The sequence below is a fragment of the Lepidochelys olivacea genome (genome assembly GCF_965140295.1).
Source record: "Lepidochelys olivacea isolate rLepOli2 genome assembly, chromosome: 10".
In the NCBI taxonomy this organism is placed as follows: domain Eukaryota; kingdom Metazoa; phylum Chordata; order Testudines; family Cheloniidae; genus Lepidochelys; species Lepidochelys olivacea.
Genome location: NC_140420.1, coordinates 67,588,293 through 67,602,745, shown reverse-complemented (window position 1 = coordinate 67,602,745; position 14,453 = coordinate 67,588,293). Strand labels below are relative to the sequence as shown.

The following is a 14,453-nucleotide window of genomic DNA, read 5'->3' as shown; positions in this document are numbered from 1 at the left end:
AGTACATATGCATACTCCGAGTCACTGCAGATTTACCCCAGTGTAACTGAAAGCAGAATCTGTCCTTTTGTATTTAAAATATGGCTTCTGGGCTAAATTCTGCATTGGTGTAACTGATAAGAGGATTTGGCTATGTTTAACAAATAAGTAATATTTAAGACAGATTCAAGTAGCATTTAGGTAGTGATGCAAACTAATAAATACAAGGACATTTAAAAGTGACACTGTTACTTGTGCGTAACTCGTCTACTTGTCCTTAGTATTGCAGGTTCTCAAGAGAACATAGTGTAATATATCACACAGTATGTTCTGCAGTGACTCAGACAATAATATGAGTTAACAATGGAGTGTCAGCTTCAGCCTGGAGTTTCATTATGCTTGTGTGACACGCTCCAATAAAGCAAGAAAATTTTAAAAGGATACGCGACTTAAGGAAGACAGTTCCAGATCTGACTTTATTACAAAACAAATTTTCTCTACTGTAATGATTTTCTGAGAATAGTATTTAAATACACACATGCAAACTCTCCAAATTGCAGGCTGCGTCAATACTAGATTCTCAGCTCCCAGACTTGGTGACCCACCTACTGCAAGCCTTAAGAGTTCCATTTCTAGAAATCGTAAATGCATGTTTACATTACTACTGTCGTCTTCTGCTAGTTCATGACCTGGAAGGAGATTGAAATGGTCACAACTGCTTCTCTTGGAGACATGCCCTTATATGTGGGTTTCCTGGCATGGGGATTTAAACATCCTAGCACCCCTAATTGTAGAGAGCAGACAGTTTTTAGAAAATATCTAGTCTAAAAAGACATTTGAAAACTGGAAATAGGCTTGCACAGACATCAAATAATGTAATCATTTGTATTTCTAAAGCCCCTTTCATCTGGGGGATCACAATGCATTTTACATGTTTGGGTAAGAAAGCCCCAGGCTGAAAATATTCCAGGACAATAGATATTACTGTCACCAGTTTACAAGTGTAGAAATTGAGAGACAGAGAACTTAAGCAACATGCCCACTATTACAGAGGTAGTAAGTGGCAATGCTGGGAATAGATTCCAGACTGGCTTTCCGTTTGGTGATGAACTACAAGTTCATCCTTCTTTCCTTTTTTTCTTGTCCATCTTGACTGCAGTCCTTTTATTGTGCCCTCGTTGTGAGTGTTATTGATGTTTAAAGTTTTACATGCATTTCCTGCTGTGCAAATGAATGCCTTAAAAATTAGGGAGGCTTCCCCTCATCCCTCACTGTCCTGCCACCATAGACATGCAAATTTGGCAAACATTTTGCTAACATGCTGACTGTGCAGACTAGCTAAACACTTTTATGACAGGTGTAACTAATTCTGCCTTGCTCAGGATCATCCCATAGTATTTCAGTGTCTCAGGGGTTAACGGATTTATCCTCACAACACACCTATGTAGTAGGGAAGTACCATCCCTGTTTTACAGATGTGGAACTGAGACACAGGATGATTACATAATTTGCTCAATGTTACATAGGAAATCTGTCACAGAGCTGGGAACTAAACCCATATCCTTCTTTAACAGGGTACTAAGGCTTGTGAATAGCTCAGATATGAAGCAGTAGATGTGATATCTCGACTTTAGTAAAGCTTTGATACTGTCTCACATGGTCTTCTCATAAACAAATAATGGAAATATAGTCTCGGACAAACCTACTATAAAAGGTGGGTGCACAAATGGTTTGAAAACTGCACACAGAGAGTAGTTATCAATCAGTTCACAGTCAAGCTGGAAGGGCATATTCAAATGGTGTCCCACGTGGATCTGTCTTGAGTCTGGTTCTATTCAATATCTCCATAAATAATTTGGATAGTGACATAGAGCGTACACTTATAAAGTTTGTGGATCATACCAAGCTGAGAGAGATTGCAAGCATTTTGGACAACAGGATTAGAACTCAAAATTATCTTGACAAACTGGAGAAATGGTCTAAAATAAATAGGATGAAATTCAATAAGAACAAATGCAAAGTACTACACTTAGGAAGGAATAATTAATTGCACAAATACTAAATGGAAAATGACTGCCTAGGAATGAGTACTACAGACAAGGATCTGGGGGTTATAATGGATCACAAACTAAATGAGAGTCAGCAATGTAATACTGTTGCAAAACAAGCAAATATTATTCTGGGATGTACTAACGTAAGTGTTGTGAGCAGGACATGAGAAATAATTCTTCCACACTACTCACCACTGATAAGCTTCAACTGGAGTATTGTGCCCATTTCTGGGCACCATGCTTCAGGAACAATGTGGACAAATTGGAGAGCAACAAAAATGAATCAAGGTCTAGAAGTTCATGACTTTCAAGGAGTGTTTGAAAAAATTGGGTTTGTAGAGAAGAGAAGTCCGGGGAACAGGAGGAGAAATTATAACAGTCTTCAAGTATTTAAAAGGTTGTTATAAAGGAGAGGGTGATAAATTTTTCTCCTTAACCATTGAGAACAGGACAAGAAGTAATGGGCTCATATTGCAGTAAGGGAGATTTACATCAGACATCAGGAAAATCTTCCTAACTGTAAGGGTAGTTAAAGAGAAACGAGTTACCTAGGGAGGTTGTGGAATCTCTATCCCTGGAGATTTTAAAGAACAGGTTCGACAAAGACCTGTCAGGGAAGGTCTAGCTAATACTTTGTCCTGCCTCCGTGCAGGGGACTGGACTAGATGACCTATTGAGGTCCCTTCCAGTCCTACTTTTCTATAATCTCTAAAGTCCCAGATCAGGGCCTTAGCCACAGCACCCTACTTCCTCCCAGTTCTTTACACTCTTCTACTAAAACAAAATATTTGAAGAAAGAACTTCTCATTTTCCAAGGACCATTTTCTCTAGAGAGAAAAAAATATATTTTTTAAAATATACAGAAGCCTACAGTGTCTCTCTAGAGCCTTTTGCCACCGAAAATCTACACCTATTGCATTATAACTATCAGTCTGCAGATTACATGAAAATAAACCACCAACCACATAACATCATCTAATATGTGTGGAAGAGGAAGAGGATACTGCAGATATTGCCTGGTTGAATATTTATCTCTATGTACATGGAAAAAAGAGACACTGAAATTTTGACCTTGGCAGCAGTATTTTTTAAATATTCAAAAGATGTAATATTCCACCATGCATAATTAAATAATTCCAAACCAAAAACACAAGACAACAGATGGAACAATCAAATTCCTTTCCCCACTCTCCTTTCCTACCCAAACTTCTGATCATTGCTACCCAAAAGAGAACAGCAGACAGCGCTCTGACATCTAGCTACAGGATACAAGGGCTTTCTCTGTAAGTTCCTGATTCATCATACCTAATTCAGATTGGTAGTGGCTGAAATACTCCACCATTTGATGGACTATGTGATAAGACAGGTTTCAGAGTAACAGCCATGTTAGTCTGTATTCGCAAAAAGAAAAGGAGTACTTGTGGCACCTTAGAGACTAACCAATTTATTTGAGCATAAGCTTTCGTGAGCTACAGCTCACTTCATCGGATGCATACTGTGGAAAGTACAGAAGATCTTTTTATACACACAAACCATGAAAAAATGGGTGTTTACCACTACAAAAGGTTTTCTCTCCCCCCATCCCATTCTCCTGCTGGTAATAGCTTATCTAAAGTGATCACTCTCCTTACAATGTGTATGATAATCAAGTTGGGCCATTTCCAGCACAAATCCAGGTTTTCTCCCCACCTTCCCCCACAAACCCACTCTCCAGTTGGTAATAGCTTATCTAAAGTGATCACTCTCCTTACAATGTGTGTGATAATCAAGGTGGGCCATTTCCAGCACAAATCCAGGGTTTAACAAGAACGTCTGAGGGTGGCGGGGGTAGGAAAAAACAAGGGGAAATAGGCTTGAATAGAGACTGGGAGTGGCTAAGTCATTATGCAAGGTAACCTAAGTTAATTGTATCCAATTTGCAAATGAATTCCAATTCAACAGTCTCTCGCTGGAGTCTGGTTTTGAAGTTTTTCTGTTGTTATATCGGAACTGTCATGTCCGTAATCGCATGACCAGAGATTGAAGTGTTCTCCGACTGGTTTATGAATGTTATAATTCTTGACATCTGATTTGTGTCCATTTATTCTTTTACATAGAGACTGTCCAGTTTGACCAATGTACATGGCAGAGGGGCATTGCTGGCACATGATGGCATATATCACATTGGTGGATGTGCAGATGAATGAGCCTCTGATAGTGTGGCTGATGTGATATGTGGCTGATATGTGGCTGATCATAGGCCCTGTGATGGTGTCCCCTGAATAGATATGTGGGCACAGTTGGCAATGGGCTTTGTTGCAAGGATAGGTTCCTGGGTTAGTGGTTCTGTTGTGTGGTATGTGGTTGCTGGTGAGTATTTGCTTCAGGTTGGGGGGCTGTCTGTAGGCAAGGACTGGCCTGTCTCCCAAGATTTGTGAGAGTGTTGGATCATTCTTCAGGATAGGTTGTAGATCCTTAATAATGCGTTGGAGGGGTTTTAGTTGGGGGCTGAAGGTGACAGCTAGTGGCATTCTGTTATTTTCTTTGTTAGGCCTGTCCTGTAGTAGGTGACTTCTGGAAACTCTTCTGGCTCTATCAATCTGTTTCTTCACTTCCGCAGGTGGGTATTGTAGTTGTAAGAATGCTTGATAGAGATCTTGTAGGTGTTTGTCTCTGTCTGAGGGGTTGGAGCAAATGCGGTTGTATCGCAGAGCTTGGCTGTAGACAATGGATCGTGTGGTGTGGTCAGGGTGAAAGCTGGAGGAATGTAGGTAGGAATAGCTGTCAGTAGGCTTCCGGTATAGGGTGGTGTTTATGTGACCATAAAATGGACACAAATCAGATGTCAAGAATTATAACATTATAACATTCATAAACCAGTCGGAGAACACTTCAATCTCTCTGGTCACGCGATTACAGACATGAAAGTTGCGATATTACAACAGAAAAACTTCAAAACCAGACTCCAGCGAGAGACTGCTGAATTGGAATTCATTTGCAAATTGGATACAATTAACTTAGGCTTGAATAGAGACTGGGAGTGGCTAAGTCATTATGCAAGGTAACCTATTTCCCCTTGTTTTTTCCTACCCCCCCCAAACGTTCTTGTTAAACCCTGGATTTGTGCTGGAAATGGCCCACCTTGATTATCATACACATTGTAAGGAGAGTGATCACTTTAGATAAGCTATTACCAACAGGAGAGTGGGTTTGTGCTGGGGGTAGGGAGAAAACCCAGATTTGTGCTGGAAATGGCCCAATTTGATTATCGTACACATTGTAAGGAGAGTGATCACTTTAGATAAGCTATTACCAGCAGGAGAGTGGGGTATGGGGGGAAAGAAAACCTTTTGTAGTGGTAAACATCCAATTTTTCATGGTTTGTGTGTATAAAAAGATCTTCCGTACTTTCCACAGTATGCATCCGATGAAGTGAGCTGTAGCTCACGAAAGCTTATGCTCAAATAAATTGGTTAGTCTCTAAGGTGCCACAAGTACTCCTTTTCTTTATGTGATAAGAGTTGGTGGTCCCTTGGCACAATTATAAGTGTTGTTCAGTCAAAGCGAGTTTCTCTCTCAATAGTGAGAGAGACTTAGGGTTTCTTTCACATATATTATTTGCCTCTTTTTGGTTTATCCAGGTACTACATTCTCTGCTTCTGTTAATATTTATAAACTCTTATTAGGAGATACAAGATGTGGGAGGTAATATCTTTTACTGAACCAACTTCTGTTGGAGAAAGAGACAAGCTTTTTAGCTTACAGAGAGATCTTCTTTGGGTCTGGGAAATACATTCAGAGTGTCACAGCTAAATATAAGGTGGACATTGGGTAATTCACAGGAAAGTTTTATTTACTTAAGACATTATGTATGCAGTGTTGTAGCCGTGTTGGTCCCAAGATATTAGATACAAGGTGGGTGAGATATCTGTTATTTTAGTCCTTTTGCTTAGCATCACTTAACCTATGTTATGCAGTTCAGGGTATAATCCAGACCAGTAAGGAGTTGAATCCCCACCTACCCTGTAACCCTGAGTGTTCCAAATGCTTTGCTACTGTAACTCTCTGCCTGGGACATTCACAGGTAGCATCAAGCATGCAAGTCACACCCTAAGTGTCTGTGTATAACTGCAGCAACTCTGACCCCAGAAGCCTGCCAGAAGCACATAAGTCACACTCCCTGGTCTCTAACAGTCTTAGTTACTTCTTGCAGGCTGACCCCAACACACTCCCAGTCCCAAATTTTCCCCAAAATGGTGTGCTCTGTAGTGTCCAGCCCTCTCCTAGACACTACAGAGAAATCAGAAGATTTGTTGGTTCCTCTAAAGCAGGGGTGGGCAAACTACAGCTCAGGGGCCACATCCAGCCCTCCAGACGTTTTAATCTGACCCTTGAGCTCCTTCCGGGGAGTGGGTCCGGGGCCTGACCCACTCCAGCCAGGGAGCTGGGTCAAAGGTTTGCCCCACTCCGTACAGCTCCCGGAAGCAGCAGCATGTCCCGCCTCCAGCTCCTTTGTGTAGGGGCAGCCAGGGGGCTCTGCACACTGTTCCCGCCCCAAGCGCTGCCCCCGCAGCTCCCATTGTCCAGGGAACCATGGCCAATGGGAGCTGAAGGGGCGGCACCTGCAGACAGGGCAGGGTGCAGAGCCGCCTGGCCACACCTCCGCATAGGAGCCGGAGAGGGACATGCCACTGCTTCAGGGAGCTGCTTACAGTAAGTGCCACCCAGAGCCTGCACCCCTTACCCAGCTCTGATCCCCCTCCCACCCTCTGAACCCCTCAGTCCCAGCCCAGAGCACCCTCCTGCACCCCCAACCCCTCATCCCCAGCCCCACCCCAGAGCCCACACCCTCAGCTGGAGCTCTCACACACCCCCACACCCCAACCCCCTGCCCCAGTCCAGAGCCCCCTCCTGAACCCTGAACTCCTCATTTCTGGCCCCGCCCCAGAGCCCTCACCCCCAGCCGGAGCCTGCACCCCAACCCCCAATTTCGTGAGCATTAATGGCCCGCCATACAATTTCCATACCCAGCAGGCCAAAAAGTTTGCCCACCGTGCTCTGAAGACACACAAGCACATTACAGGTTATTAACTTAACTGGGGTAAATACACCCTTCCATTTCAATACAGCACTGAGTTAGTTTATAGTAAAAATAAAACAAATTGATTAATATCAGGACATTGACAACCTATGTCAGCCCTGATTTAAATAAAGGTATAACAAGTGGGGGTGTTACATGCAGGCTAATGTCATCCACCTTTGAGATATGTACATTAAAGAAAGAGGAAAAGAAAGACATACAGAGACACATTCTTCCGTAAGGAAGTAACTAAGCTCTTGATTCTGATCATACTTACATTAGAGTTACTCCTGATTTAGTCCACTTAAATCAGTGTAATTAGAACAATGTCAAAGAGATCAGCCTCTGGCCTGAAAGTAGGCATTGGCGACAGCAAACCGTACAATCAATACAAGGAGGCCTTCAAAAATATTTGCTACAGATCCATTACCTAGAGAGACGTTTGTGTCATTAAGGGCATATAAAGAGACAAGATCACAGGATAAAATTTCCTTTGACATTGTTAGATGAATCATCATTAGTCTTTGGGCATCAATCATTAACATCTACTACTGCTATCTTTCAGAAGCCAATGCAAGGAATATCCTTGATAACTATTTAAGCAGAGTTGTTTGAGTAGGCTGTAAATACAGAAGATGTTGTTGCATAAGGACTCCTGCACTAACCACAGGTTTTATAATTATAGTATATTTTTTAAAAAGCCAAAAATGTATTGAGAGTTCAATTGAAAGCTCCCTGACTCAGACACCAAGGCATTAATTCTCAAAGGAGAATAAGGGCATGAGGCACTCAACTCCCACTGAGTGGTGCCCAGCCCCTTTGAAAATACCAGCTCGTGTCTCCTTATATTCAGCTGCTGGGCCTTACACAGTTTTGGAGCTCAATAAATAATAATAGCTCCTAAGTTTAAGGTACATGATGCACCATCTCTGTTTATAGCTTTATTAAAAACAGAAACCTCTCTCTAAAAAACATTCCTAGCTTAACCTGAAAATGAAATACAACCACAATTTAGGTTACCACACACCTGTAACTGTGATATGAAAGGATTACAAAAGCAGTACAAAAAAGTAAGACAAACTTACTGTGGCAAAATGTTTTTGAGTTAAAAAACAGGAAACAGAAGCTACAACTGTGGTAGACAAGCTATTGATCAAAAGGAAAGTTCTCTGTAGGTTGCTTTTTTTTTTTTAATTTCAATTTGGAAATATATCAATAAACAGGAGAAAACCTGTGTTGTAAATGAGGCCCATAATAGAATTAATCAGCTCTCAGAAATGTCCTGCCCTCAGAGCCAATGATAGACCAATGGAGAGTTATTTTGATGTTCCAGTGCTTCTATCTTGTGCATCATTGGTTAAGTGTCTTATCAGTCAGAGGAGGTACATGGGAATGAGAATGCTCCTGGCTCCAGTTTGCTTGCATTGTCTGTATTTAAATTCAGCCTAAATAAGATACATAATAAAGTGGTTGTTGCCTTTCTAGTTTTATTCAAGATTCTCAACTCTTTCACTACCACCCCCAAAAAGCTATTATGTATTTAAGGCCAAATTCTAACTTTACTTACACCATCTGAAACCAGAATGAAGTCAATGGGCTTGCACAGGATATAAGGTGGGGCAGAATTTGCCCCTAGAAGCTGAAATAGGCAAAAGTACAATTGATATAGCAATGAAGAGCTGAGTTCATGTAGTAAATAAAAGACAGACATCTCATGGCTTTCTATCACTAACCATCAAAAATTACTACCAAACAGTGGGCTGATGAAATGAGGGTCATTGTGGACTTGTACTTCTAAAGGTGGGGGGGAATTCAAATAGGGCAAAACTTCAGGAAACAAACATTTATCATGAACTAAAAAATACAGTTACAAATCCACAGGCAAGAGAATCTTTTAGTACCCTGACCAAAGAAGTAAGACCATGTCATCAACTTTCTGTGAACTCCTTTAAAGCAGTAAAAACTGGCCACTTTTATTTAGGACCTTTAAAACAAAACAAAAACAAAATTTATTTGCTCACAAGTTTTGACAAACTACATTAACATTTTAAAGTCATATCCATGTTATTTAAATAGTCAATTCAAATGTTTGTGGTTTATAAGACATTTTGTAATTATGTTTTTTCCTGAAATTCAGAACTTGTAAGTAAAATTAACGGACAAGAAGCTTGTAGAAAGGTAATGTAAAAACTGCAACACAGAAAGAAAATGAAAAAGCACTCTCTTTTTATAGAATGTTCTGAAGTCTTCTCTGGTCCCAAGAGCAGCAAGCAGTTCAATGACAAATTTTGTAAGTTATATTTACAATAAATGGAGACATATACTAATGAAATTCCAGGTTCAAGAGACTGGAACAGAGAGCTTTGGGTTATGCCAGCCGAACAGAATATCCCACCTGTTGTAACAGGATAAGAATCTCTTGTAACATGAAATGCCAAGATCTCTGTATTTTCAACATTATTAATGCATTTGGTAAGTGTAGACTCTGATCTCACTTGCTTCTTTCTTTAGATTTCTTGTCTTCAAGTTCTGTCAGTCTTTAAATGTTCTCATTTCTTTATCACATGCCTGGCATGATCCTCATTCCCTTTAGTATTTCCTCACCCTCCTCTGGGAAATTTGCCTGTTTCTGTCATCTGCCCCCATCCTTCTTTGGGAACACTAAGGCAAAGAATTAATTTCATTTTTCCCCCCAAGCAAAGCCTTCCTACCTCTTCTGTCAACAGTTATCCTTGACATCTCTTATTCATTCCATATACAGAGAGATACTTATGCCTCCTTCAATGATCTCTTATTCTTTATGCACTTACAAATAAAAAGCCCTTATGAGCAATATTCCGTTCATGCTCCACATTTGCTTGTCTTGTAATTATTATAAGTACACTCTCTAAATTTAATTCTATCATAATATTTTCATTTGGCATAACCTCTTTATTGCCCTGGCTTATTTTTTGCTCTCCTTGTTTGTCTGCTACAAATTAGTTTAAAGTATATGAGTATATGCATGGGGAGGATGGATTGGTGAGGGTTAGTCATATTAGTTAGACAGCATATCAATTTTGATGATACATAAACTCCTAATTTCTCTTGCGTGTTTTCCATCTACTACTTTACCCTGTTCCATGTCACCCAATACTAGCTGCTGAATTCTTCCAGAATTTGTTCTAAAACAACTGCCTTGGATTTTGTTCAGCATTTTCGAGAACACGATGCAATATGCCTTCCTCGCTCCCAGCCCACCTTGGAATTTCAGCTATACTATTGCTTTTACTTAAGAATCACAGGTGTCTTGAGTCACTTTACTTCATACTATGGATTCAATCCTGCACCACAGAAAGAAATGGGAGCTTTGTCTTGACCACAATAGGAGTAACATCAGGCTCTGGGTCATGATGTGCTTTTTAAAATGTCCTAGTTATATGCCGTACTAAATATTGGAAGCAGTGCAGTATCACATCTCACTACATTTCTATTATCTTGTTCCAGACATACACCACTTTGGTTTCTGTTAGCTCATTATCTCCAAGAGGATTGGGTAGATTGCAACACACTGTCACTGGCAATTTCTACACTGTATGTTGCTTTTGTTGTGGGTTACATCTCTAACTTCCTCAGCTATGGGGCTTTTGTTGTCTGTATTATGAAGGCACCACACTTAAGGTTGTACCATTTATCATCATAAGAGATCTTACACTCAAGGTGCACAACAAGCCTGAACTATCTTAAAGTTACCCCCTAAATATCTTTATCTAGGGGTCTCCACATTTTGTCATGGGCATGATGAGAGTTGAGCAGAGCATGTAGATTCGTAACACTGTTTCATCCAAACATTAGTCAGATGCCTTGAAAAGACATTATTGCAAGGAAAGACAAGAACATGACTCCCTTCCAAACATTTTTGATGTGTGTGCATTGTTCACAAACCATCAGATACTAGAAATAAAGACAACAAAACACAACAAAATGAAATCAATCAATCAAATCAGGCAGTGAACCTTCATTTTCCCCATTCACAGCAAGAACAAGCTGAGCCTAACTAGACTCAACAGGTTACAGCTGATTTCAGTGCTGCCATTATCATTAATAATAGCAAACCGAATTACATAGCTCTTGGGGCTTAGAACAAACAAACAATCTAACCTACACAGGTGTCTGGTGCTCAGCATCTTCACTGGACAGATTTCTATACACTTCAGCTATAGAGAATGGCTCCTGAAACTATCAGCAAAAATACATTCTTTTCATGTCAGCTCATGATACACTGCAATCAATTCACCTGCTACCAAAGGGGGTTTCATATCCTGGAGAAAATCAGCAAAAGTATGTAAGAGAGTCACATGACATAAAGGTGGTAGAAAATAGGAGGGGAAATGATCACGGTAAAAGATGAACCATGGGGAGAGGAAGAGGAGAAGTGGCAATTCCTTGGAAGCTGAGAGTGGTAAAGTCCCCTAGAAATGGATGATAGAATATGACACCTAGAAATGGGAGAAACTCCTTGGAAGGGGATAACCCCTGTAAGACAAGAGGGTGACATCCCAGAATGGAAGAGTAAATCCAGGAGAACAACAGGATAGTCCCCCAGAGGGACTAGTAAAGGGGCCATTTGTGGAGGGACATGATGTAACTAATAGTTTGGATAAGAGAGACCTGTATACAGCACCTAGCACATCCTTGATTGGGGCAGTGCCACAAAACAATTAATTAACATTAATAATAGCATGGGGGGGGGAGTAATGTCCTGGGTGAGGGGTGTAATCCAACCTCAGGAAGGGCAGATTCAAGGGGGGTCATCCTTCCGGGTGAATAAAGGGATAAATTCCAGGGTACAAGGGGGCGATGAGAGTAGTTTGACAACTCTCTCCCTGGAAGGGGAGGGATTGGAGGTAACCCCCCGGGTGAGTGGGTGACCACCCCCAGCAGGGGAGGGTTAAAGTGTAACCCTGTATGGGAGGGGGTAATCCTGCTACCTGGACAGAGAAGGTGAAGGGAAACCCCTGCGTGAGAGGGGGTAATTCCCCGCAGAGGGCGCGCAGGGGTTACCCTTGCATGCCAGTCAGCTGGGGCACGCCCCGGGGACCGCTGCTCTGACCTGGCTGGCTTTGTGGAACTGCTTCTTCAGTCCCGCCACCGACATCCTGTCCCCGCGGCGCCCGCTGCTCTGGGCTCAGCAGCCGCTCCCAGGAGCCTGCACCGCAGCCAACAACAGGCGGCTCCTAGCGCTGCCCAGGCCGAGCGCCCGGCCCGGCCCGTCCCTTCGCGGCTGTTCGTGCCAGCCCGGCCGCTGGCTCTGTCACGGGCACCCCCCGCGCTGGAACCCCGCGCGCGGCTGGAAACATCGCCTTCCAGACGGGCTCCACAGCTGCCAGCCCATTGGCCCCCGGCGCAGTCTATGCAAATGAGAGAGCCGCTGCTGTCTGCCGATTGGGGAATACGATGACGCCCACGCTCCAGTGTTGCATGGAGACGGTAGAAGGAGGGAGCGAAGAGCTTCCAGCACCTCGGGGAGGGAGGGAGCGTTGAGTAGGCCGGAGAGGTCCCTGCCAGGCTGCTACCAGCCCGAGAACACACACACAGGAACGTCTGAATGCAGGCTGGGGCATCATTCCCACGCTGCACACTTCTCCAAGCACCCGGAGGCCTGGCCGCCTATCCCTTTATCCATCTGGCTGGCTGCCCAGCTCCCTAATCAGTTTCCCTGTCAATCTCTCAGCCACTCTGTCTCATCTTTCTCTTTCTTTATCTCGCCTCATCTCTAACCAGTAACTCTGTCCAGTCAATCCCATGCACCTTTCCCACATCTCTATTATTGTTATTTATTGTAGCACCCGGGAGTCCTCATCATGGACCAGGACCCCAGGGTGCTAGGCGCTGTACAAACAGAACAAAAAGACAGTTCCTTGCCCAAAGCATTTAAAATCTAAGTGTAAGACAAGAGACTGCAGCTGGGGAGAGAGAAAAACAGTTGGGGGATTGCAAGGAAACAATGAAACACTAATGGTGACCATGATAGGCTGTGGACTTAATACACCAGCAGCCTATATTTCTTCTCATCTTTTTCTAATTTTTCCTCTCTTTCTATTTTCTTCATTTACCCATCCCAGACACCCCCCCCCCCAAGACCTGCTTACCTATCTATCTATGCTACACCTATGTCATTCATATAGTGCATTTCACTGTTGCGTTTGGCACAGGATTTTGATTGCTACAAAAAACTTGGAAGATGTAAATACAGTAAAGAAGAGGCAAGGCATTGCCAGAGTGATTTGGAACTGATTTGGTTAATAATAATGATCAAGGGATGGGGCAGCAGCAAGACCACGCACCTGAACTCAGCCAAATTTCAAATTCCGAAGTCATGGATCCAAATTTTGCAAATAGGGCTATCTGTATTCAGGCAAAAACAAAATTTCTGATCCAAATTTGGTGTAGTCAAAATTCACCTCCTTTAATAGTAAGAGAAATGATTAGTAACACTAATAGTAATAATACTATTCTTTAATTGAGCAGTGCCCGTGGCAAAGGAATAACGTGGTGGGGCTTGACTCAGGATTCTTGAATGCTTGGGATGGGCAGTGCCGACTATAGTACTGTCCCTCTAAAGCCTTCAAAAAATGATGAGTCAGGTCCCCCCCCCCCCCAAGTCATGAGACTGTCTTAAAAGACATAAGATTTAAATATTTTTTCAGAGGGAGGAGATAATTTGCCTTGACATGTTTGAACCTTTGCGGGAAGCCACTCACCCCCAAAGTGTGTGTATTTCAAGGTCAAAGTTCAATCTGAAACATGCATAAAAAGATGTCAAATGAAGGGATCTAGTTGTCTGCTGAATGGGACTCTTCTCTTAGCCATTAGAATGGGGCAGTTGCCATTCTACCCTCTCCAGGCTCCTCCCTTATCTTGATCCCGTCTCCTTCACCTCCGTTTTCCTCCTTAGCTCACCCATTCACTTTCCCTACTCTCCTCTAGTCAGGCCCCTGTCCCCAGCTCAGCCCTTATAATTACTGCCCTCACATTTTTTTTCTGCCAACCTTTATTCCGTCCCCGCTTCTCCTAATTTTAACTTTTTATTAAAACAAAGTTACAATAAAATGTTAATATACTACACTATGTTACATATTAGGGACCAGGTTAATATTTAAAGAACCGGGCTAAAGATATTGGCTTGTTGCCTGGGGAGCCCTCCTCCTCTGAGTATGCTAAAACTGTAAATACCTGTCCTCTTTTTCTCCTGATCTTCAGTCTCCCTCTTGCACCCCACGTTCCCCTTCATTCCACTCCATCTCTCTGCTCCTATTCAGACTCTCTCTCAAATCCCACATTCTTCTCCCTTGCCCCTGTTGAGCAGGAGATCCCCTGCTGAA

General features: G+C 42.4%; 1 protein-coding gene across 1 annotated transcript in view; it reads right to left on the bottom strand.

The window, feature by feature from the left end:
- Positions 1-12,467, bottom strand: part of SH3GL3 (SH3 domain containing GRB2 like 3, endophilin A3) — a 73,126-nt gene extending 60,659 nt beyond the window's left edge. Inside the window, exon 1 of the mRNA XM_084641200.1 lies at positions 12,182-12,467. Within this exon, the coding sequence (XP_084497326.1) occupies positions 12,182-12,226 (45 nt within the window). The 5' untranslated portion in view covers positions 12,227-12,467. The remainder of the gene's footprint in view (positions 1-12,181) is intronic.
- Positions 12,468-14,453: the final 1,986 nt, after the last annotated feature.